Here is a 24439-nt window from a genome sequence, read left to right as displayed (position 1 = left end):
TCATTCACCTATTTCATTAATGCTGGCGCTGAAACAATTAGTTGATTAATTATTCAGTCAATTAAGTTATGTCGTTTATCAAGCAAACATGCCAAACAATCTCTGGAGCTATCTGTAAAAGTGTGGAGATTGACTGCTTTTCTCTGTTTTACATCACAGTAAATATCTTCGGGTTAGTTGTTGGTAAACAAAACAAGTAATTCAATCAACTCTGCTTTTCTCTGTCTTATGTGATTAAACAAGGGTTTGGATATTGGGCTCTGAAAACTTGTGATGAGCATGTTTCCCTATTTTCTGATATCTAGACCAAACAATTAGCCTAATTGATTTATCGAAAAAATAATCAGCGGATTAATCAATTACGAAAATAAGCATTAATTGCACTTGCAGCCCTTACTTACTCAGTTAAAAAAATGGTTAACATGGTAATAAGTAGCATTTGCTTTTAGTTTGTCATTGAGATATGTATACAACTTTAACGTTACTTTAATGGGGCTATATTTTAGTAATATTTCTAGATATAAGTGTCTTTTTAAGACTCAGACATGCTGAATCATGGTCTGTGAATACCATAGACTAAAATCAAATACGTTTTACCGCTGCGGTGATCACATGATATGGGCGGAAACTGACTCATATTCCACGCTGAATCTCCCGCGAACGCAGCCATTTACCTCTTTTCTCTCTTGGCAGTGACACCGGTGAGTCTCTATATTCTTCTCTCATTGCGGGCCATCCGATATTTCAAGTTTGTGTTATGTGTTTAAAGTCAGTTAAAACAACGGGAAACTTAAATGTATGATTTGGCTTAACGTGGCGTTGCAAGTGTAACCCTGTGAGGCTCGAGCAAGTACTATAGGCCGTTGATTTTCTTATGCTAACGTAGCCGTTAGCTCGGTGAAGAGAATGGCTTCCATGCCGTGCTAGCTAACAGGTTAGCAAGCACAGCTCTCCCTCATTCACTGCTTTGTTCCTGAGACTCGCTTATATTACTCTAATTTATTAGCTTTTAATGACTCTACCAATCTTGAATGCGTCAATTCATTTTGATGTGCGAACTTGTTAAACTCGGCCATCAACTGCAACATGGAACATGTTACAATGTCTTGCAGTTCGATTGTTCCAGTCGAACAAGAAAAAGTGCGGTCGTATGGCGCACTCAAACTAACGTTACGCAACCGCGTGCGTCGAAATACTGTTCCAGAAGCGAGCTTGTCGTGTTTTCATCCAAAAATAGTGTACTGTGTTACATGTATTTGTCTGACATACAGTGTAGTTTGAACGCATTCAGACGTAACATAACGGCAACGTTGCATGGTAACGTGTCGGGACGTTAGCTTGGATCGAACACACTAGAATCGGGTATCGCTTGCTAACAGGCGGTGGTATACGTTTACTGTTGGCTGTAATGTAAACTGCGTCAACATAACTTACTTTTAACAAATCTGACTGCGTCTGTTTCCCCCAAACCTGACGTCAAAACAGGTAATCGCCAACATCGCTGTTACTGATTGCTATCTAAGACTGTTAGCGGACAGGAGGCTGACGGAAAACATGCTAACCATCCCGCCTTGTTTTGTTTAGATAAATCGCAACCACGGCGGACTCAATGGCACAGTGTGTACCGGTGGCGGTGTTCAAGGCAAGTGTTTTCTGTATAATATCACGCATTTGTACTATTTATGTATTGTAAGTCTAGCTAGATAATGGTACTTGTGGTATTTAGGCTAGCTATGCTAATGTTCAATGTATCGAACCAGTGCCAACCAGTCTAAACTAACTGCTAACGTTATCTCTTTCCTACAGCTTGTCTTGGTAGGAGATGGAGGCACCGGGAAAACGACTTTTGTGAAGAGGCACATTACAGGAGAGTTTGAGAAGAAATATGTTGGTGAGTATCTCCATGTTATAAAGCGAATGACACATCAGTATATAATAGATAATGAGTTAAAGTCGTTGAACTAACTTGGAATCTCGACTCTGATGGTTGCCTGTTGCAGTAAATAATTGTGCATCAATTAGCAGGGCCAGACCAGCCGGCTCCAGGGCCTTGGGTCAAAACTTGAGCTGTGGGCCCATATTGAGCCCCTCCCATTCTGATATACTGGTAGTGGTGTACATATCTGCCCATAAATAACAAGAAATTGCAGTACATAAATGCCAAACTAGGTTTGAGGTAATTTAGAAACGGCTTCACCATTACATAGTTTGTCCACTAGAGGGCACTAACTGTCGGCTTTTCAACTGTAGAATGTTTCTTGGTCACAATAAGAAGGAAAAACGGATCTGCATTGCTTGTTTACAAGGTTATGGTTATATATGGTACATTTTAAATTCCTAAATATCCGTATCGTTCGGGTTATAATAAAAGCTTTAAAGTTTTTGAACCTATTTTTGTTTCACTTCATTGTTCTAATCTATATGAAGTAGCACTTTTTTTTTTTTTTGGAGTTTTCAACATATTTTCTACCTTTCTTGCTCATGCATCTGGTCTTTGCTTGTAATTCTAGCTACTCTGGGAGTAGAGGTCCATCCGCTGATGTTCCACACTAACAGAGGACCTATCAAGTACAATGTGTGGGACACAGCTGGTCAGGAGAAGTTTGGAGGCCTGAGAGATGGCTACTACATTCAAGGTGCTCTTCTCAATCTTTCACACTTTTTTTCACAACGTTTTGGTTGTTAAACCTTGAACGGTCTGCCCCATTACTATAGCGTTTAAATGTAAAAACCCCTTCATTAAAAAAACGCTCTGCTACCTCCACAGCTCAATGTGCTATCATCATGTTTGACGTCACCTCTCGAGTCACCTATAAGAATGTGCCAAACTGGCATCGTGACCTGGTCCGTGTCTGTGAGAACATTCCAATCGTCCTGTGCGGCAACAAGGTGGACATCAAAGACAGGAAAGTCAAAGCCAAGAGCATTGTGTTTCACCGCAAGAAGAACCTGCAGGTAATAACTGATCACAAAATGATATACATGTGTCCATCATCATGCACCCATCAGTCTTTTTTTGGTCTGAACTATGATTTGAATCTGCTCCATCCCCAGTACTATGACATTTCTGCCAAGAGTAACTACAACTTCGAGAAGCCTTTTCTGTGGCTAGCAAGGAAGTTGATCGGCGATCCCAACCTGGAGTTTGTGGCAATGCCTGCTCTCGCTCCCCCAGAGGTTCAAATGGACCCGAACCTTGCTGCGAAGTACGAGGAAGAGCTTCAAGTGAGTATAACATACAGGTGCAATGTCTGTTTAGTTGACTGTGTAGTATATTTTAATCCAGCCGCTTCCTTACCTGAGCAAAGTATACCAAAAAAAAAAACCTAACAGGGCACCAATTTACATTGGGAATCTGAAAATGTATCGTGTCTTTTACTGTCCAGGTTGCATCACAAACGGCACTCCCAGATGAAGAAGATGACCTCTAACCTGTTACCTGAATTTACCCTCTCGTACCCCTAAATGTGGACAGGAAGTTGTTGGAGTTTCCCCCCCCCCCCGTTTACTGTAAAATCCCTTTCAGATTTTTTATTTTTGAATTTTTGTTTGTTTTAAAACTAGGTAAAACTTGGTGAAAAAGTTGTGGTTCTAATTTCACTGTATCGGACACACCCACCCTAGTGTTGTCATTGGCATGGCAACGTGCTACAATTCATCATCGAGCACCCTCCACTGCACTTACCCAGCTCACATAATGCTGTTGTACGGTGCACTGGAAGCACTAAGGGGAGAAACTTTGAATAAAAACATTCTCAATACAACATGTCTGTTCTTTAATTCCCCTGGACAGCAGCAATGTCCCCAGAGTCACAGGGACCTTTTTCTTTATTTATTTTTTTTTTATTTTACCCCCCCCCCCCAGTATTACCAAGAGTCCTTTTTCATGTAGAACATTTGACATGGATAAAGTTATTAATAAAGGTAATGATGACTTATATTCAAGCGTCTTATTAAGCTGTGACGGTGAGCTAGCAAGTACAATACCAGAACCCTGAAACTTAAGCAGTAAAATGGAATTTAGATACTTTATTGATCCCAGAGGGGAAAAGATTTAAGATCCCCATGGGCTATTACTGCAGTGACAACTATTCTTCCTGGGTTTTATACAAAATACAAGACATTCAAACATCACTTTATGGACAATATCAAAAAGGAATGGGGGGAAAGAAAGTGCTCACATTCATACCATACAATTGGTGATTAAAGCAAATATTTAAACTATAACTATGTACCATAGTGAAGCATTACCTAAATTAGCACTGTAAATAATTCACTTTCACATACTGATTTTATATATAGCCTGAACTGATTTCTTTCTGAATAATTGCAGTTCTTAATTTCAATAATTTACACCTGTGATTTCCCTACTGTAAATGTCAAAACGTCTTCTGTGGAAAAAGGCCTATTGCCCTACAGTAGTTCTTGATCTGCAACATTGCCAACAATGGGCTGCAGTTCTATTGGATATTAAATAATTAATAAAATATGTATTAATTATTAGGGATGGATACATATATAAACAGAATGGGAAATATCCCTGATGATAGACTAATGTATTTATCATATATTGCCCAACCCTAACAAATTCTATTCCGTTTATTTGTGGTGCAACTAAATTTAGTTTTAAGGTTATTTTTTTACTATGTTGACAGTGCCTATTCCTGAATAAAATTATTAAGCCACTCATTACAAAGACAAAAGCTTTAGGGACAGGGAGTAGTATTACAGTGTATATATATATATATATATATATATATATATATTCACTAGGTGGGTCTGTAGGCATACAATGAAGCTGACATGTAGTCTGCTATGTGCCACTGTTGGCTGGAGATTGGAGAAGACAGGGTGGAGGTGGGGGCGGTGTAACTGGAGTTTTAATATATCACCATATGAAAAGATTTTAAAAGGTATTTCCAATCATAAAAGGGACTGTTATTGTAATCTGCATAAGACACTGATGGCCACCAGGTGTTAGTCATGTTCTTTCATAGCTGGGTGGACGATCTCAACAGGATTACGTAATAGTTCTACTCTGCACATTCATTGTGACGTGTGCCTTCTAACCAGGGGTTACTACACGCATCAGGGTTAGAATACAGCTATGTCATACATCCTCGATATTGCACCATTTATTCCACAATTTCATTAGACTTACAATCTTTTTAACCAATTAGGTAATAACTGGAAAAGAAACAGCAACAAGTTCCCACTCAGTAACAAGCTGTAATGAAACGTTACTTTATGGACTTAACTGAGAACAAGGCCCATTATAGCAAAGAGGTATACATATATTTAAAAGGATACCAACCCTGTTAGGCTCAAATAAAACGTGCATTTGGGTTGTACACAACTTAGTTTGCCTAGGTTTTCTATTAAAATGCATTTATATATATATAAAAAAAAAAGTTCAATTATTTTCTCTTATCTGAACCGTTATCATCATGAGTTTGCTCAAATTTGTAAAAACTGTTTGGCTGAGTTTAAAGCGATAACACAATGGTGTAGTTGATGTTGTTTAATTAAATTAAAACTAATCTAATTAGTATTTAATCTATTAAATCTATAAATTCTCTCTTGCTTTTACCTCTGTATTTGTATGACTTTTGTTTTTATTGTTGTTGTTGTTGTTATATTTTCATGAATTAAAAAAAAAAACAGTAAAAGAGAAGACAGTGCAGTAATGTGCACCCCAAGATAATTTTCTGTCAATGTGCCAGATTTAATGGGCATGTTCATCTGTTTTCCTTGGGCAGGTCGATGTTTAAGTTGTTTTAATCAGTGAAGTAGTTAAAGATAGGTATCATCCCAACAACACCTGAATGCATCACTGGTGCAGGTGGCTCAGGGCGTGGCTTCAGCTCAGAGGACATGGGCTTGTCTGCGCATGCGTGAGCCACAGAAAAGTGCGTTTTAGAATGATTACTGGTGGCCAGCGGAGAGACAGATTATACGGCTCTACACAACTGTTGTTTTAATCCCCTGGGCGAGGAGATTTAGCAAAGAAAAAACACAGCAGCCATATTGTATGGAAAAACGACGGAAAGACTACTCTTTTCAGAAAAGTCGTGTTCTCAGACACCTCTGTCAAGACTTTTGGGGACTTTAATTGTTTTTCTTACTGGCGGCGGTGGGTTTCTTTCGGATATCTAGTTTGCCAGCTGGTTGAGGAATTCAGAGATTGGGACTAGTTTTTGAGCCATTTAAAACAATATTGTGGTAATCTCTTTGGTTTAAAGGTGTTAAATTAACCGTGTAAAACATGAAGGACCGATTGGAGCAACTTAAAGCGGTAAGTAGTGTCCAGGAAATGTTAACCTTTCTTACAGTGTCTTTTTCTCCAGTAGCCTATTGCCTCTCTGTACACTTTAATGGCCCTCTGGAAACGTTTCTTCTAGGAAGAAATGAGAGGTTAAGATTAAACACATTTTATTTTTTACTATGTCCACTTTATCTTGAACACTTGACACATAATCATTTAACCCAATAGCGTAGCCTACCATGTTGATGACCATAATGATAATTACTGATATGATGGAAGTAATAACACTGCAGGTTGGAAAGTGAATTAATATAGGGATGTTAAGCAAAGGTGATTTAGTCCTACAGGTTTTATTTTCCGTTTTTGTTACATACATTATGTTGTATGGTGTGACAATTAAGTGTCAGAGATGTATTGTAATATAGAAGCCAGACAGTATTAATTATATACTGTCATTGTTATTAGTTGAACTGTATCGCCAGATGTCATTTTAAAAGGTGTATATTTAAATTGGTCCTCTCTTAAATATGACGAAGACCTGTGTGTATATAGGCTACATCATATACTCTGCCTTAGCATTGGGCAGTCTGACAACAGATGAATCATTCTGCTTCCCTTTACATTGACTGTTGCTATTAAAGATGAAAAGATTAGTCGATTATTCAATTAATTCGAAAACTATTTGACTATGATGTTGATAACCGATTCATCGTTGAAGTAGTTGACCATGTAAAACTTGTCAAAATACTCTGGTCTCAAATGTGATGATTCGCTGCTTTTCTCTGTTTTATATCGATGTCTATTAAAAATCATTGGGTTTGGGACTGTTTGCGAGACCAAAAGAAGCAATTTCAAGATGTCACCTTGCACTGTGGGAAATTTGGATGGATTTTTATAAAGTGATTAATCAACAATAACAGTGAAATATGTGTCACTTGCAGTCATGTAAATATATTAAACATATTCATTATAGTCAAATAAGAGAGTTTCAAACTGGATACAGGATCTACAAATGGGATAGATTCAACCACAATCCTCTATACCTTTTTTGTTTTTAGCCATCACAGCCAGATTACAAATCTTTTACAGCAGCAACCATCCATTGTATTTATATTTTCCCTATTCAAAATTGAGTGAATAACAGTGAATACAATTGCTGCCCATGGGGATGAGGCCTTGATCCAGTTGTAACCCAAGTCGGGATGTGTTGTCATAGCTACCTGTAACTGCTGGCCAAATATTTGCTGTGTTTAACGTGCGGTATCCCCCCAGGCGTCTGTAATCTCACACAGCTGGCTTCTTTTCAGGGAAAGGAAGTAGCCTACAGATAGCAAGTGAAGTGGGCCTGTCATTTGTTGGAAGGTTGACGGTATTTGTTAACACCTGTAACTCCTCTTTTTCTTTATCTTTCTTCTTTATCCCCATTCACTCACCGCCTTTATTTTCCTCCTTGAGTTTTCTATGTAATGTGTACATTTCTGGCAGTAATCTTGTGTGTGTGTGTGTGTGTGTGTGTGTGTGTGTGTGTGTGTGTGTGTGTGTGTGTGTGTGTGTGTGTGTGTGTGTGTGTGCGTGTGTGTGTGTCAAAACAGGAGAAACGCTGAATTGTAGTTTCACCTGGAGCTATGGTCATATGTCAGCTTAAATATCGTGTGGTGTTACAAAGCTTTGAATCTGGTTAAAGGAAAACAAGATGACTGGTTGCTCTGTGTATTCATCCGTAGATCAAAACTGTGTGCTCTTGGTCAATTGGGGAAGAAACAGGATAAACAGCAAGGCAATCCAGACACTATAAAATACAAGAACAAATAATAACAATGAGGAAGGACATACAACATTAAAAATCCTTTATTGTAGAGCTTGCTCAGACCATTTAAAAAAAAATACCAATAACATAAATTGATACTGTAGCCATGTTTGATATATTTATTTGAAGGCCAACGTTAACTTGACAGCAGTTTTTTGTATTTCCCTCATAGTATTTTTTTAAGTCAAAGCCATATCCTCTTCAGCTCTGTGTGCACTCACAGGCCCTGCAGGCCCGGTGCGCTACTGTTGTTACATTGCTTCCCTACCTGGCTCAGATAGCAGCGTAATGAATGAGGAAAACTGTAACTGAACTTACATGGCTTCTTCTGTGACACGTGGAGTTTTGAAATCCCTTGTCAGATTTTAGCGTTGCATTAACACAAGTCCTGATGGAGTATTTTGGATTCTGTCACCATGCTGCTATAAATCTGACCCCAGGTCCCTGTCCTGCTGCTGTTGTGGTTTAGTGGCTCATTTTCTAAATCATCCCGTGGGGAAATCTAGTACATTGGGCTTCAACTAACAATTATATTTATTATTGATTGATAAATCTGCAGAGTATATTCTCGATTTGTAGGATGGTCTATAAAATGTCCAAAAGACATTGGAAAATAACGATCACAATTTACTAAAGCCTTGCTTGTTTTGTCTGACCAACTCAATGTATCAAGATAGCTGCTGATTATTTCACTGTCAGTCGACTAATTGATTAATTGACTAATTGTCGCATCTCTAAAAGTGTTCACATTTTTCTTATTCTATATGAGCTCAGTTTAGACTTTGTATACCCTCATCTTTCTTAGCTCTCTAATTTCTCAACCTCAAGGTAAAGTGTATTGTGCAGTAGTGTTTCGTCATTTATGATTCTCAGAGACAAAGTCTGATACTTAATCACCTCCAGTTTCTTTAAGATGACAGTCACAGGAAAGGTAGCGACGGAGGGGTTGGACATTCAATGTGGCCGTGACTGGAGTCAAACTTGCTGCATTGTGTGTGCATAGTTTTTACATGATAATAAATTATACAGATCACTTTAGGCTTTTTTCATTTTAGTTATTATGCTTGTATGAATGTATGCTCAACATGTATTTTGCCATAGTGTGCAGAGGCTGATAGGATGAGCTCAATTTTTGTACATGCCAGTTTTTAGTGCTTTATTGTTATAGCCATTGGTTTGTTCACCCTTTACTCTTTTGCACATTTGATCTGACTTTCCAGAAAGACCAGTACAACACTGAACCAACCAATGGAACTCTGTTAAGAGAGCTAGTCAGTTTGTTGTTTTCAAGAGGCAGAGGATCACTATGTCTGCTTCAGTGTAAAACCTTTCTCTAGTCATTGCCTTACTGAGCCGAGTTATGCAACATGACATATGGTGCTTTGTATGCAGAACAAGCGTAATTAAGTGATTTGAATAAAAGGAACAAGACAACAGCCAACCTAACATATCAATCGCTTGTACTGTACGTTAAAGAACTAGCAACCCCCATGTTGTGGAAAGAGACAATAAAAGGTTTATGTATTATGAGTAACATCTGATCCAAAATTATAAAGCTAGTCTCAAGTCTTATATATATATATATATATATATATATATATATATATATATATATAATAGGGGCCTCCAGGTTCAGTCATATGACGAGAAAGTGACTGTAATGAGGAATGTTGTAAACGTTTTTGGATAAAGTGATTACTTCTGAGTGTTCCCATCAGTATCAAACTGTTGTTATATAGAAGCAAGTGCATGTATGTGAGGCCTTTGTCTGTCCAACCCTTTCCCCTTATTTTTGCTGAATGAGAGACACTGGAAGGAAGTGAGTGCTTGTTCTTATCTGGCTGCTGCAGAAATGATTTGTGAGGGAGCATAATGTTAAGGTCAGAGGGCTACAGCTGTATGTTTGATAAATAACTCATGAAGAGGTCTAAAAACAAGCAATGTGTACGTGTGTCCAGGGAACTCTTGTGTTCACAACTGTTGTTAGTTACAACAGCCTGAACCAAATGGCTACATTTGCAATTCAAATTTTATTTGAGGGGGTAGAAGGTTAAAGACTAAACCCAGCATTAAAACAGAAAGAACGATGTGCTCTTGCTTAAATGGAAGTTCCAACTGGAAATTATTTTGATTATTGATTGATCTGCTTTATATATTTTTCTTGATTAATCATTTTGTTTATAAAATTATGAGATCCACAGCCCAAGGCAATGTATTACTTGTTTTATTTGATCAACTGTACAAAACTCAGGAAAAAAACTGTTTACTATCAAATGACAAAGAAAAACAGAAAATAATTCCCATTTAAGAAGCTGCAGCCGTGAAATGTTTGGGCAGTTTTGCTTAAAAAATGACTTACGCCATTAATCAATTATTAAGATAGATTGCGATTAATTTTCCTGCCAACTGACTACTCCATTAATCAACTAGGCTAATTGTTACAGCTCTAGCTCCAAGTTCCTTTTATAATTCTTGTATTGAAAATTGTATTACTTAGAAACCACGGTACAGTGTAACTTCATTTGAAAGTTCAAGAATAATTGAAGTTGCAGAGTTATTTTAGTGCAGTGTAAATTAAGTATAATATTGATTTCTATTCATATTACTGAGTCATATGTGATATGAGAGAGCAGGGAAGTCGACAGGTGTGTTGGCTAACATTTTCCATGCCTTGACTTTGATCCAGGCTGACTTTCTGCAGGGAAGTCAAGTGTCACGTATTCAGAATCTCTGTCACCCATTACAACACAAAAAACACAACCTGCTATGTGTCAAGAGTTTAGTCAGATAGCAACACTTGGTAGGTGTTCAGTGGAAACACATTTGTCTGTAAAATGCAGAAGTATTTTAAAGGGAGGGATCATAGTGAGGTTACTGTCCCCTTCCACTCATTGTTTCAGTCTTATTTCCTCCACCTAACACCGTCACAGCAGGGCCCTATGATGTCTATTTACACTGTGCCTTAGCTGTGGTTTCTTTAAGTCAGTTCCTGAAGGCCGGCCCTAGTCGTTCACCCTGTAAATATTCACCAGCAGTGCTGAGCTTTTTGTGGCCAACCTCTGGCAGTGCCCTGTGTTTACTGACTCTACCTTGTGACTTCAGTAGAGTGAAACTTTCTGATGTAATTTATTGGGTGTAGGCTGATTAGGGTCAGACCAATATTACGCTGAGCTGATAACCAGGAAGCAGTTTCATTAGTAAGTGACTTTTTCCACCCTGACAAGAAATACATTTCTGGAGAATTACTTAGTATTTTTGGCCAGTATTTTCACAAAATATCAGAATTCAGTCACAAGTATTGGCCCATAAAAATGCCATTGTAAGATGATCATAACAATGTTAATAACTTTGAACGTATTAATTGTGGTTATGATTTTTAGACTTGGGGCTGGGTATAAGATCTCAATATTTATGAATGCTCACAGAAATGCATCCATATGGCACAGTATCAAAAACTGTCAAGTATTAAAAGTTGGCATTGAATGCTTGATCAGATTCTTAGTTTTATTTACTTGTTCTTTGACTTATTCATGTTCTTTGATTCTATAATTTCCTGATTTTGAAGAATAATAATTTAGCTAATTTTGACTGTCTTTTATATGGGCAAATTTCTTGGTCAGTGCTGAGACAGAATTAAAGGAATAGTTGATTTCAGGAATTATTTTCTTTCTTGTTGAGAGTGATATGAGAAGATTGATACCACTCTCATGCCTGTACTGTAAATGAAGCCACAGCCAACAGCCACTTAGCTTAGCTTAGCATAAAGACTGGGAACAGGGGGAAACAGCTTTCCTGGCTCTGTGCATAGGTAATAAAATCCGCCAGCACCTCTAAAGTTCACAAGTTAGTTTGATCTGGTGAGAAGAGGGGTGAATACCTGAATATATGTGTTCACTGAATTACAAGAGATGCTTGGATCGATATAGAAAATATGGTGTATTCATTTTTTTTTTTTTTAATTAGAGCTGCGTTGTTATCCTTGTTATGTTTTTGTGAATGGACTTCTGCTAATACCGACACCAGCTGAGCGAGACTGTGCAGCCTGCGTGTGGTTCATGACCTGCTTTAATCTTCTTGTCAACTTCATTTGTTGAGTCCATCAATTTATTTTTATTATTTTAACCGGCCGCTTCCACACAGCAAAGTTAGAAGCACAGAAGAACTGCTCGAGTCAGTTGGCCCACAGAGCCCGTCAGTTATTCAAAGTTTATTAATATACAGAACGTGTTGCAAGTCCAAGCTGCACCAAATTTGATGTGACCCGCCAAGTGTGAAGTAGATTGGATAGATGGTTCTCCAGATATTTGACAGACACACTCACAGACAGTCCTTCCTTTTATACATACATACATACATACATACATACATAACATTACATTACATTACATGTCATTTAGTTGACACTTTTATCCAAAAGCGACTTACAAATTGCTATACATGTCAGAGGTCACACGCCTCTGGAGCAACTATGGGTTAAGTGTCTTGCTCAGGGACACATTGGTTGATGTGTCACAGTGGGAATCGAAACCAGGTCTCCCACACGAAAGGCATGTGTCATATCCACTGCGCCATCACCACCCCATACATACATACATACATACATACATACATACATACATACATACATACATACATACATACATACATACATACATAATCATTAAAAAATGGGTTGTCAATTTTATTTATATAGCACCGTTTATTACATGTAAGTGCTTCACATAAAACAAAATACCACATTTACATCAAAACAAAGCATGAATGGCAATAATAATACACAACAAGACAATCAACAAAAACAAGCAAGACAGTGCAACCATACAATTTTACTTACACACACACACACACACACACACACACACACACACACACACACACACACACACACACACACACACACACACATTGTAATTAAACAAATGCCTGAGAGAATAAAAAAGGTTTTGAGTTTGCTTTTGAATGTGGACACAGTTCCTCAAAGTAACATATTTAAAAAATATATTGTTTTTTTATCTCTCGAATATCGGAGCTCAGGCTTTGTATTAGCACCAGTATCAAAACTTGAATTGATACCTAGCCTTATAATGGAAATAGGGTTTTCACAAAGCATCAAATGACACAGAAACCATCAGGAACACAGGCTGTCTGATGGACACAGACAGGACTGTGAATGAGATTCAAACAGAGATGGTTTGGAGTCATGTTTTGGCCTGAGGTTAGTTTGTTTAACAAGATGTCTGTGTAATTGTTAACAACATAAGGTGCATTTATTCAGCATATTTATCCTGGCTAAGCAGCACTGAAAGTAAAAAGGTCAGTATAGCTGTTGGACTGGTTATCGGTTTGTCTCTAAAGGCAAGTTTGTTTGTAGAGCACCTTTCAACAGCCATACGATTTAAAGTTGTAATATGTAACTTTACCGCATTAAAATGTCTAAAAACGACTAGGCTGATGTTTAGATATTTTGTTGTGTTGTGTATTATCCCAAATGTTTTTCAACAATGTTCAAACCCAGAGAAATCCGTAATTTTATTCAAGGTAATGGTCTGTATAATTTTGTCACCGTCGCCTGTCAGTGGCGTCATATCCCCTTTGACCATGCGTCAGCATTGTAGTTGTCTGCCAGAAGCTGCCATAAATGGACTTTTACCCAGTTTTAAGCCACATTTTTAAGATACACTTTCTAGATCTTGTTTTTATATTCTAACCGGATGAAGGATTCCAATCATCAGACGTCTGGATCACCAAACTTCGTCTTTTGTTATTGTTTTGATTGAGACCCCTAGCGGCAGAACATTTCATATTGTGCATTTATGTGCTTTGCGTACAACCTAAAAAGGCATTAAAACAAGAATTAAAAGAAACAGAAGGTTATATAATTAATTTAAATAGAATAAAAATAAATAGAAGAATGAATAATAAATAGTGGACAGGCACAGAGAGGTGCCTGCTTTTCTGTTTTTACCCTGGTGAACACAATGAACATCAGAATTTACCTTTTAATCCTGTGGTGTTGATGACATGCGTTATACTTTGAGCTTTAGCCAAGCATGTAATACCCTTCACACGTTATCTCTGGCCAGCTGAAAACACGTAGTACTAGTCTGATACAGCTTTTACTTTTATTCTGTTAGACGTGTGATCAAGATGATGACGAGGTGGAGATTGCTATGGACAACGCAGCCTTCATGGACGAATTCTTCTGTCAGGTCAGTGTTAATGTCAGTATTTGGGGGTTGTACTTCTTTTGTCATTTGCATACATTTGATATTAATGGTGTGTGTGTTTGTTTGTTTGTTTGTTTCAGATTGAGGACATCAGGAGCAGTATTGATAAAATTGATGAGAACGTGGCGGAAGTCAAAAAGCTTTTCTCGGTCATCCTGTCTGCTCCCACATCAGATCAGAGTGAGATACTAGCTTCTTCCTGTACCTGCTCCTTTTTTCTCTCTTCTGCTATTGTAGTCACTTCACCCCACTTACTTAGAGTCATATTAAGGGTATTTTTCTCCCCTAACTCTAACCTTATTTACAAATTGAATTAAAAAATACTTTTGTTAAGAGGAACTAAAAAAAGCCAATTTTCACTAAAAATTTGAGTCTGTATGCTATATAGTTGTACCCAGTCATTAAAAACCTTTTTTCAAAGCAACATTAATACATATGTCAATTTTATCGCTGCACTAGTTTGAAAATTCTGAAAAGTAACTTTGCCTAGCATCATTTATTTGTTATCTTGATTTGAAAACATTATCAGTTTTTGCATCAATTTGTACTTGCAATAAGTGTGTTTCTCTGACCCCATTGCTAACACTCACAGCTGTTTATTTCCACGTCTCTTCCTTTTCTAGAAACACAGGATGATTTGGAGGCAATCACCAATAACATAAAGAAGATGGCCAACAATGCAAGAAACAAACTCAAGAGTGAGCACACACACACACACACACACACACACACACACACACACACACACACACACACACACACACACACACACACAAATTAAACATTGATGTGATGTGAAGTTGATTTTAAGCTGAATCATAAATCAGTAGTTTGGATTGCTTCCCAGCCATTGAGAGGAATCTGGAGGCAGAGGAGCAGGAGAGGGTGTCGGCTGACATGCGAATCCGTAAATCACAGGTAAATAATGTCCATCTGAAGTTTTTCTTCTGTTTTTTTTCTAAAATTCAAATTCAACCGGCTTACATGTATTTACATGACCATATATGGATACATCACTGCCAAAGCATTAAATGAATACTAAAAATCTACAATATATTCAAAACATTGAACACAATGGGAAGAGAAGAAAAAACTAAAGGCCTACATGTATGTAGGCCTTCAAATTCAGAATAGAGCTTTTAAAACAGCAACAGCAAATTTTAAACATTTTACTTATTCTTATTACCATCTCCAAGGAGGTTGTTTTCAGTTCAGTTTCTCCATTTGTTTTTTTGTTGGTTTGTTTTTCTGTCAGCAAGATCACAGAAGAACTACTGGCCCAATTTTCATGAAACTAGGTGAAAGGGTGTAGCATGGGCCAAGGAAGAACCCGTTACATTTTGGAGCGAATCCGACACACGGGGCAGACACAACTTATTTTTCACTTTCATTGGGTGATAGGGTGTTTGTGCTGCATTCATATGGTGTTGGAATAATTGGAAAAATGAGAACCCGACTGGGAAAATTCGCACTGCATTAACATTGTGAGATGGGGCATGCTTGGCAGATGTCTGTGCTCTCAGAGTGTGCTTCTAGTTATTATTTTTAACATGAGCAAAAGTTTGTTTCTCTTTGACATTGAAAAAAAAAAAAGTTTTTCATTTGTGAAATATGTGTCTTGGTCCTGAAGTTTATGTCTGATTTGAGACAAATTGCCAGTACATCCACCAACATTACTTCTGGACTAACTCATTTTTCCCCTGTTGTCTCCCAGCATGCAGTGCTGTCCAGGAAGTTTGTGGAGGTAATGACAAAGTATAATGAAGCCCAGGTGGACTTCAGGGAGAGGAGTAAAGGACGTATTCAGAGACAACTAGAGATCAGTGAGTGATGGCCATAAAGTCATATGATTGTTCCACAATGTTCTTCGTGGTTAACTTTTTCCTTTTCTGTCCTTTCCTTTTTCTGTCCAGCTGGAAAAGCAACAACAGATGAGGAACTGGAGGAGATGTTGGAGAGTGGCAATGCTGCTGTGTTTACTGCAGGGGTAAGTGTGTGTGTGTGTGTGTGTGTGTGTGTGTGTGTGTGTGTGTGTGTGTGTGTGCATTTTTTTTTTGAGCTGCTTGAAACAGCTGAGAAAATGAGCACCACTGGGTCTCAACTGATCAGACAACCACGTGGGAAAGCCTCTCTATGCCTTCTTTGCTGAGGAGGTGAATGTTTCTAGTACAGTTTGGGAAGAATTTCTTACACAAGGATACACAACTCAACTTTTGATAACAACCTAATGTCTCACATGCCTTTTTAAAAGCTGAGCAAACCTGACCATAGACGTAAATAGAAAGGGTAACTCAGCACAGTGATACAGCATTAATCAGTTATGATTAAAAACACATTTAAACATTTCATTAGTTTTCTGAGGTGGGTTACCACTGGAAGGTTGTTGTGGCCCTTTTGTATACAGTAAATGTACTTGTGCTCTAAGAGTTCAGTGTCTTGCTTAAGGACACTTTGACATGTGGACAAGAGGAGCCGGGAATTGAACCACTGACCAATTATTGGATTCTACCTACTGAGCCACAGCCGCCCCCAATATATCTAAACTTCTTCTTGAGCTTACACTGGTAGCCAGGTTTTATAAAATGAACTGTCACTTCCTTTTCTCTGCATCACCGTGAGATGCACTCATTTCCACTTACTTCTGTTTGTGATGCAAAATTAACCAGATCATAGCCAATCTCTATCAGCCACATGCAAAGGAAATAAAGACGAAAAATTAAATGTGACACAGGGACGTACTGTATCTTCATCAAGACTTTCTTGTGTGTGCATGTTGTCTGAACTGGTCCTGAGTAGTAACAATAAACCTCTCCTCTCCACAGATTGTGGACGCTGGAGTCTCTAAACAAGCCCTGAGTGAGATTGAAGCCAGACACAAAGACATTGTCCGTCTGGAAAGTAGTATCAAGGAGCTGCACGATATGTTTGTAGACATTGCAATGCTGGTGGAGAGCCAGGTACACTCATCCACTTTCCCATCATTTCGTCCACCCGTCAATTACTTTAGGAACTTCTCGTCTATTTCATTCGTTCACTCATTCTGAACCTTTTCCCATGGCTTTGTGTTCAATCCTGACTTTTTCTCCTGTTTATCTCTCTTCCTGTCTCCACTGTGGTCTTACTATCAATTTGCATCTGTTTCCTCTTTTCCAGCTCCATGCCTTTCTTATTCTTCTCTTTACTGTCTTCTGCCACTGCCACCTCCATCTCATCACCCAATCGTAAGATGTACAAATAAAGCATCATTGTAGACATGAGAGCAGACTTCACACTAGAATGTATACAAACACATATTGTTGATTAGTCAGTCACTGTGTGTATATGCGTACATAAGTCTAACCACATATTTCTTACCGCTTAAACCATGCTTTCTGAGGGAAAGGCTTTTTTGAGGTAAGGGCCACACTTCTGCTGTTTGTATTGTGTGATTTTTCCCACGAAACTCTTTGTTTTCTTAACCTTTTTTATTTCCAGCTTTTAGTTTGAAGAGGTTTGTTGTTCCAAAATAAATTTCTGCATTAACATAAATATGGATGCTTCTCCCTGACATTGAAAACAAAACTCATGGAGTCATTATTGAAGCTGACACTTTAGTAACAGTAGAGGTTTTGACAATGAAAAGAAATGTACTTCTAATGCACCTGAAACTGAATGTATTACTGTGTATTTAAACCAATGGACTATACTGTTCTACTGTTCTTCTCCTCATAAAGTGTTGCTCTGTATCTTATTGATTGTTGTGTGTTTTTCAGGGTGACATAGTTGACAACATAGAGCAGAATGTATCCAAGGCAGTGGACCACATAACAGTGGCTAAGGAACAGACCAAAAAAGCTGTAAGGCATCAGACCAAAGCACGCAAGGTAATGCTATTTCAGCCAACTGCTGCACCAGTCTGCTGGTGACGACTTCCTTTTTTCTGCCTATTTTCTGGACACACTTTGACACATTCAAACCACACAGAGTGCATACAGATTGTACTCCCTCGCCCTGCAGACACATCACCAGTCACAAACAACTGCTGCATTCTGTGCTTCGCTTTTTTGTTTTTCTCTCTCTCTCTCTCTCGCTCTCTCTCTCTCTCTCTCTCTCTCTCTCTCTCTCTCTCTCGTTGTTTTATTTAACTTCTTTTGTTGCTTTTCGTCACCTCTGACGCCGTGGCCCCATGTTAGGGTGGAATGATTGACAGGATTGAGAGCAACATGGACCAGTCAGTGGGCTTTGTGGAGCGGGCTGTAGCAGACACTAAAAAAGCTGCAAAGTTTCAGCAAGAAGCTCGTCGTGTGAGTGACCACAGTCTGGAGAAGGAGCAGTCAGGTTTCCCAAAAGCAACGGAAATAGTTTTATTTTATCGTTTACAATAGAACAGCGATGACCCTGAGATCAATGCATATTCAAATTTAAATACAAGGTTGTTGTTTTTTTGCTTTACAAGCAGTACAAATAAGAGAGAAAAATGAAATGGACTAAATTTGGTGCCACAGGACATAGATGTAGTCAGAGTTCACAAGCCTGGCCTTATGTTATAATATGATTAGGTGATTTAATGTTATTCCGATCAACTTGAGCCAATCGGAACATACACCTGGGATGTCAAAGATGTTTCCTGACAGTGTTGAGCAGTGGTTAATGGTTATTGCTCAGGCTGCATCTACACATGAGACTGCACTATCTTAGCTCATACACGTGTCAACAATGGTTCCGACATAGAACAAACAACACAGCATGAAAAATTACAGCCACCCTCAATGATTTTTTGCACAGGTAAGCAAAATCGCAGGGTTGTCCTGGCTCAACTTTTGCAGCAACGCAATGCGACGTTAATTTGTTAGGCACAGTGTCGGCCAATCAAATACAAGCAAGCACATGTTCCTGGTGCATTACTTTGTAATAATAATGCTGTATTTCTAAGGTTTACCTTGCGATAATCGCAACAAAAGATTAAATGATTATTGTTATTATTGTTCCGCTGTGCAGTATTTTTAGCATATGATAACCCTTCAAACTCATGAATCTGTTACTCAACTGTGCTTCCTGGGTCGCTTTTCATAATGACACCGGTACCTAACACACTGTTGTCTGTCTTAAAGTTCAGTTATATTATGAAAAATGGAAAGAACTGGAATTCCTCTTTATCACAGAGATGCTTTTGGGAAACTTGCCTGACAACATGTAGACCATCCCCACCATCAAGACCCCTAATCTTCACCTTAATCCTGACCTGTGATGAGTTGTGATGACCCATAACCCTCCTTCCTGCTCTGTTCCTGAACCTCAACCACCATGTGGCATGTGGACCCCTGTGCTTTGAAAACCAAGACCACACACCCATATCTGCTTACACACACACACACACACACACACGCACGCACACACACACACACACACACACACACACACACGCGCACACACACAAAACACTGACCGCTTCCACACTCATCTCTCTCTTTGTCTTTCTCTTCACCTTTTAACCTTATTTTTGTCGTTGTTTACAGTTGGTTCATTGCTACTGCATTATTCTTTGGTTTTGCCTGTTTGAAGATATTGCTCTAGATTTAATCTGTTAAAGCATGTGTGTGAAAACATAGGTTAACATAAAATCAACACTGTTGCACCAAGACAACTGGTTTAACTGGTTTAGACTTTACCAAGATTGGTGCACTGAGTTTGTATGGTTACCAAGCTACAAGGAGAATATATGAAATTTGATACAGCCATTGTTGCCATACACTGTACATATTCCCTCATTCAAAACTAGTGCACAAACTATATGACTTACAGTAGTAGATTCCATAGTTGTTGCACAAATGAAGGATATACAGTACTTATTGTTGTTTCCCACTGAGAATGGTCCTGATGGAGTTGTATGTACTTGGTTGTTCCCAACAGAAAATGGTGATAATAGTGGTGGTTGTGCTGGTTTTGCTGGCCATTCTAGCTCTCATAATCGGGTTGTCAGTGGGATTGAAGGGAAGCTGATGAGCTATTTGAATAAAAGGAGAGCTAAGGGTGAGTAACTCAAAGCAAATAAGCTCTGTAGTGCCTCAATGGGTGGTTATGAAGCATGCTTTGTAAAAGGGTTTGCACGCTCTTTTTCCCCTCGGGTGTGTGTGTGTGTGTGTGTGTGTGTGTGTGTGTGTGTGTGTGTGTGTGTGTGTGTGTGTGTGTGTGTGTGTGTCCACAGGGCTTACTCGAGGTGTGTTTGTGTGTATTTGAAGTTCTTGGGTGTGTTTTTCTCCTATTCTGCAGCACTTGCTTCTAGTTAATGCTGAACAAACAAAGCAATGCTAGAAGTGAGTTACAGTTTCAGCTGGTGTTTGGTCTGTGGGCTCCTTCCAATGCTCTTGTTCCCCATCATTAACAATATTCTCTCTCTGTCTCCCTCTCTGTAGAAGATGATCATAATTGGTGTAGTCTGTGCTGTGGTTGTTCTCATCCTCCTCATCATCATCCTCACCCAGACACTATAACAGGACTGCCGGCATTATCAGTTTATTCATCATCCACTCCATCATATCTTCCTTCAGCAAAAAATTGATTCTGATCACTCCATATGGATATGATCATATTTAACCCGCAGATGTACAACAAGAAAACCTTTGTCCAATCAGAACTGTCCTTCCTGGTCTGTAAGGATCTGTTAGACTCCCTCGGGTGGCTTGGACAGTTTGAGGATGTAATGCTGCAAATGAGGAAATGAAACTGAAGCTGACGTGAGGTACAATACCTGTTGTATCTCTGCGGAGGGGAAAAGAGAATTGAAAAATAACCGATCATAATGTCACTAAACCTTTCACTGTCCGACCTACAATGCCAAAGAATCATCCTGGAATTGTTCGTCATCTGAAACTGATTTTAACGTCCAGTAAGTGGGACCTTTGTGAAGCCTTGTAGAAGCACATCATCTCCTTTATCATTATTTCTTGCCTTTATGAGCCTTGACACATTTTGTGATTGAAAAGTGAGCTACTGTATGTTCACTGTATTGGGATTTTGTTGGTTTTGGGAGGTGTTCCAGCACTTTCACATTTTAAAATATGTCTATTTCTGTAATTAAGATCAGATGATCATGTGAATAATATAATTATTATTTTGTGTGTAGTCGATATATCTAGCCCTTAATATGGCTCAGTTCTTCAACTTGAAGAGGATGGGTGTGCTCACTTATGACTCTTTAGTTTGTAGAGACAAGTGGTTCTAATTTTAAATATGAAGGATGGTGGGTACAGAAACACATTTCATGGACAGGTGGAGCTAAGATATGCAAACGATATGATAAACATGCATTCATTGCTTTAAGATTATCCAAACACTTTGAGAAATGCCTCATATTTGTTTTGTATTTCTGCTAAGTTTGTAACAATGTTAGCCATCTTGACCTTCTACATACTATATATAGACATGATTGCCTCCCCTTTTAAAATGATGTTTTATTGCCAAAGAGAGTCGGGTAGTAAGACCATTTCAATTTCAGTGCCAGAATAGTCTAATAAGTAAGTAAAAGTATTATATTTATTATACGTTTTGATGACATTACTAATTAAGTCGCACATAAGGATATAGTGTAAGTGGACACTCTAATTAACCTACAGTAAGGCCTCCCTGACTAGTGGCTCCTTACTGGTGTGATATGCATTTCCTGGCATATTTTTTTATACAGGTCAGTATATTTTGTCTGTCAACTTACACTTCATTTGCCAGTTTATTAGGCACAAATATATGAAACTAATGCATTCTAATACACCAGCCCTGCAATAAATCCTATTGTCATGAAAGTAACAATGTCAATTTTTTGTTTAAAGAGCTTTAGAGATCTGTTGGTTAAACTTAATGAACAGAGGTTTGCAGGTGCAAACTTCTCAGTGTAAACATTTACAAACTGCACCACTTAGTTCAACCTCCAAAGAAACCATAAAGCACATATCTAAAACAGTTTCAACAAAAACTACATGATAACGCAATGATGAAAAATCAGTACATACTTTATCTACCCCTGACAAAATCAAATGTTATGTTACATAAATACATGAAAATGTCAATTAACCAAAACAAATGCGCAAAGGATTTATTGCAGGGCTGTTCTATTAGACTGCATTAGTTTTACATGTAGCTAGTTGTGACTAATAAATTGGCTTTAACTGGTTGGTAATCATCATTTCGGTAGGTCATTTTTTCTTGGAAGAGGGAATGTGTCACACGGAGTTTATTGAACCACAGTGCACATGTTGTCACCCAGAGGCTTTAATATGACAATTAAAGCAGGTGAATTCAGCTGTGCATACACTACACACATACATACACTATTTCCACTTATTAAAGAGACAGGTATTGAACATATGTAGGGGTTTTGTAGTGCAAAGACGTCATTTGTAAAAATGTCCTGTTCATTATGAGGGAAGTCTTTGTTTCTGTTAGACCAGAGCCTGAATGGTTCCTTTTGATTCTGGTTGTGCAGTGAGCACTTGAAAGTGAGAGCCCTCCCCAGCTTGGTCTTTTGAACACACCGTCTGCTCTTTTGGCTTCTGCCCTTGACTGTTCAATGTTAATGCTTCTATTCAACCCTTTTTCTTCTCACCACTTTAGCAATAAGAGAAGGACGAGAACACTGAAGCTGGTGTACACTGTTTTTAATTAAGACGTCACAGATTTTATTAAAAATTAAAGATTTTATATTTTTTAATGACTTGGTTCACTCATGTTTCCTTGCAATCTCATGCCTGTCCCTTTGTGAGTGACAGAAGGTAAATGTGTAACTGAATTTTTAAACTTTTTGATGACTGCATGTTATGGAGGAGCAGTGTGAATGTTTTTATGGGATGGTAGTAGCTGTTGTCAGCAGATTGTTGATACAGCATGTTAACCACTGTGTTGCAAAGTACAGTTTTTAAAGACAAGTGTCAAAGAGATGGTAAGTTTTTCACACACACACACACACACACACACACACACACACACACATCCTAATCTCTTGTGACCCTTTGTCCTCATTTCCTCACACCATTGTCCTTTAATGTGAATAATTGCAAAGCCTAATTCCAGTGACTGCTGCCTTCTGACTCCTGTCTATTTTCTTTTATTACATCTACAGAAAAAGATGATGATTACATTGTGCTGTTCCATCATTGGAATCGTTGTGTTCTCCTATATCTACAGCTTCTTCTCATGAAAGGTTTTACACAGGTAAAACACCTGCATCAGCCTTTAACACTATGAATTCAGTTCTTTCACGTTGTGTTGAAATAATGTCATATTTTTTGTCTTTGTGTCGTTTAAAGGGAAGAGATAAACAAAGTTTCCTGAGGTGCTCCCCAGTTTTACCCTGACCAATATTTGAATGTTTTCAAATGTAATAAAGTAGCCTGTATTCAAAAAAGAAAAAGAAATGAAACCATAACATCCCTGTGCACTTAACCTTTTATTAATCATTTGAATTTAAATTATTTTCTCGCTGTATACAGTATTTGAAAATGTGTTATAAATGTGTATATTTTTCTCAGTCTGCCTGTTCATAACCAGATGGCTCAACATGTAACTTAAAATCATTTTGGACCACTCTGGTCGACTGTAGTCTACCGCCCCCTGGTGGTGCATAGAGGGAGTCATATTTATTTATTATCAGGAAATGATTTCAAAGGATCCTTAAACTTCGTAAAAATGCATGAAGATGATTAAGCTTGTTTTTGTTTGCTGTCTTTGGCTCTAAAAGACCATTCATGATCATAAACATAATTGTGCTCTGTTAAAAAATATCCAATTAAGTAGTATTTTCTGACTTATTTGTCTTCATAATTTGAATAAATTGTGTGTGATTTTGTTGTGTGTGATCTGTCTGTATGCGTCTGCTGAAATGCTTGATGGTCTTTTCTGCCACTCGCTCACTGGCTGTGTCAACCCAGTAAAGCCTGTTATGTAATAAAGATTTCTGTGCGTTGTACCAAGTGCTGGTGTGTGCTTGGCTTCTTGTGATAGAGGTTTGTACATGACTCAGCCTGCATGCATGGGGGCTGGCTTCCTACAACCCAACACCTTCACATTGAGAGCATATTTTACTTTGTGTGTGATAATCTACAGAAAATGTATGGTGATGCACTACATAACATCCATGTATGGACGGCTTCCCTGACCTCATTTCATCCCCCA

The 24439-nt window shown here is 38.3% G+C and overlaps 2 protein-coding genes and 1 long non-coding RNA gene across 13 annotated transcripts; 2 read left to right on the top strand and 1 right to left on the bottom strand.

Annotated features, from left to right (window-relative positions):
* Positions 1-207: 207 nt before the first annotated feature.
* On the bottom strand, positions 208-20187 carry LOC118495299. The gene is made up of 3 exons (XR_004897671.1): positions 20067-20187; positions 12228-12237; positions 208-221 (listed from the first exon to the last, which is right to left on the bottom strand). It is a non-coding gene; the product is annotated as an uncharacterized LOC118495299 (long non-coding RNA).
* On the top strand, positions 481-3764 carry ran (RAN, member RAS oncogene family). 2 transcript variants are annotated; one of them, XM_031303087.2, is made up of 7 exons: positions 481-701; positions 1585-1642; positions 1807-1891; positions 2511-2636; positions 2768-2955; positions 3055-3225; positions 3387-3764. In XM_031303087.2, the coding sequence occupies exons 2-7, from the start codon at positions 1610-1612 to the stop codon at positions 3429-3431; spliced, it is 648 nt and encodes a 215-aa protein (XP_031158947.1). In that variant the 5' UTR covers positions 481-701; positions 1585-1609; the 3' UTR covers positions 3432-3764. The 2 variants fall into 2 exon arrangements, with proteins under 2 accessions (XP_031158947.1, XP_031158948.1); XM_031303088.2 differs by lacking the exon at positions 481-701 and adding an exon at positions 1295-1485.
* stx3a (syntaxin 3A) lies at positions 5887-24238 on the top strand. 10 transcript variants are annotated; one of them, XR_004897663.1, is made up of 13 exons: positions 5887-6295; positions 14207-14281; positions 14380-14479; positions 14923-14997; positions 15147-15217; positions 16014-16122; positions 16213-16286; positions 17122-17256; positions 18052-18162; positions 18472-18582; positions 20189-20308; positions 20692-22139; positions 22192-22969. XR_004897663.1 is itself a non-coding variant. In XM_031303078.2 (12 exons), exons 1-11 carry the CDS (start codon positions 6266-6268, stop codon positions 23463-23465), a joined length of 969 nt encoding a protein of 322 aa, XP_031158938.1. In that variant the 5' UTR covers positions 5887-6265; the 3' UTR covers positions 23466-23479; positions 23575-24238. The 10 variants fall into 10 exon arrangements, 7 of the variants coding, with proteins under 7 accessions (XP_031158938.1, XP_035858259.1, XP_035858270.1 ...); XM_031303078.2 differs by lacking the exons at positions 20189-20308; positions 20692-22139; positions 22192-22969 and adding exons at positions 23388-23479; positions 23575-24238; XM_036002366.1 differs by having other exon boundaries at positions 20692-22969.
* Positions 24239-24439: the final 201 nt, after the last annotated feature.

This window comes from Sander lucioperca, chromosome 1 (assembly GCF_008315115.2).
Source record: "Sander lucioperca isolate FBNREF2018 chromosome 1, SLUC_FBN_1.2, whole genome shotgun sequence".
In the NCBI taxonomy this organism is placed as follows: Eukaryota; Metazoa; Chordata; class Actinopteri; order Perciformes; family Percidae; genus Sander; species Sander lucioperca.
The sequence above is the reverse complement of the archived record's forward strand: the minus strand, read 5'-3'. Positions and strand labels throughout refer to the sequence as shown.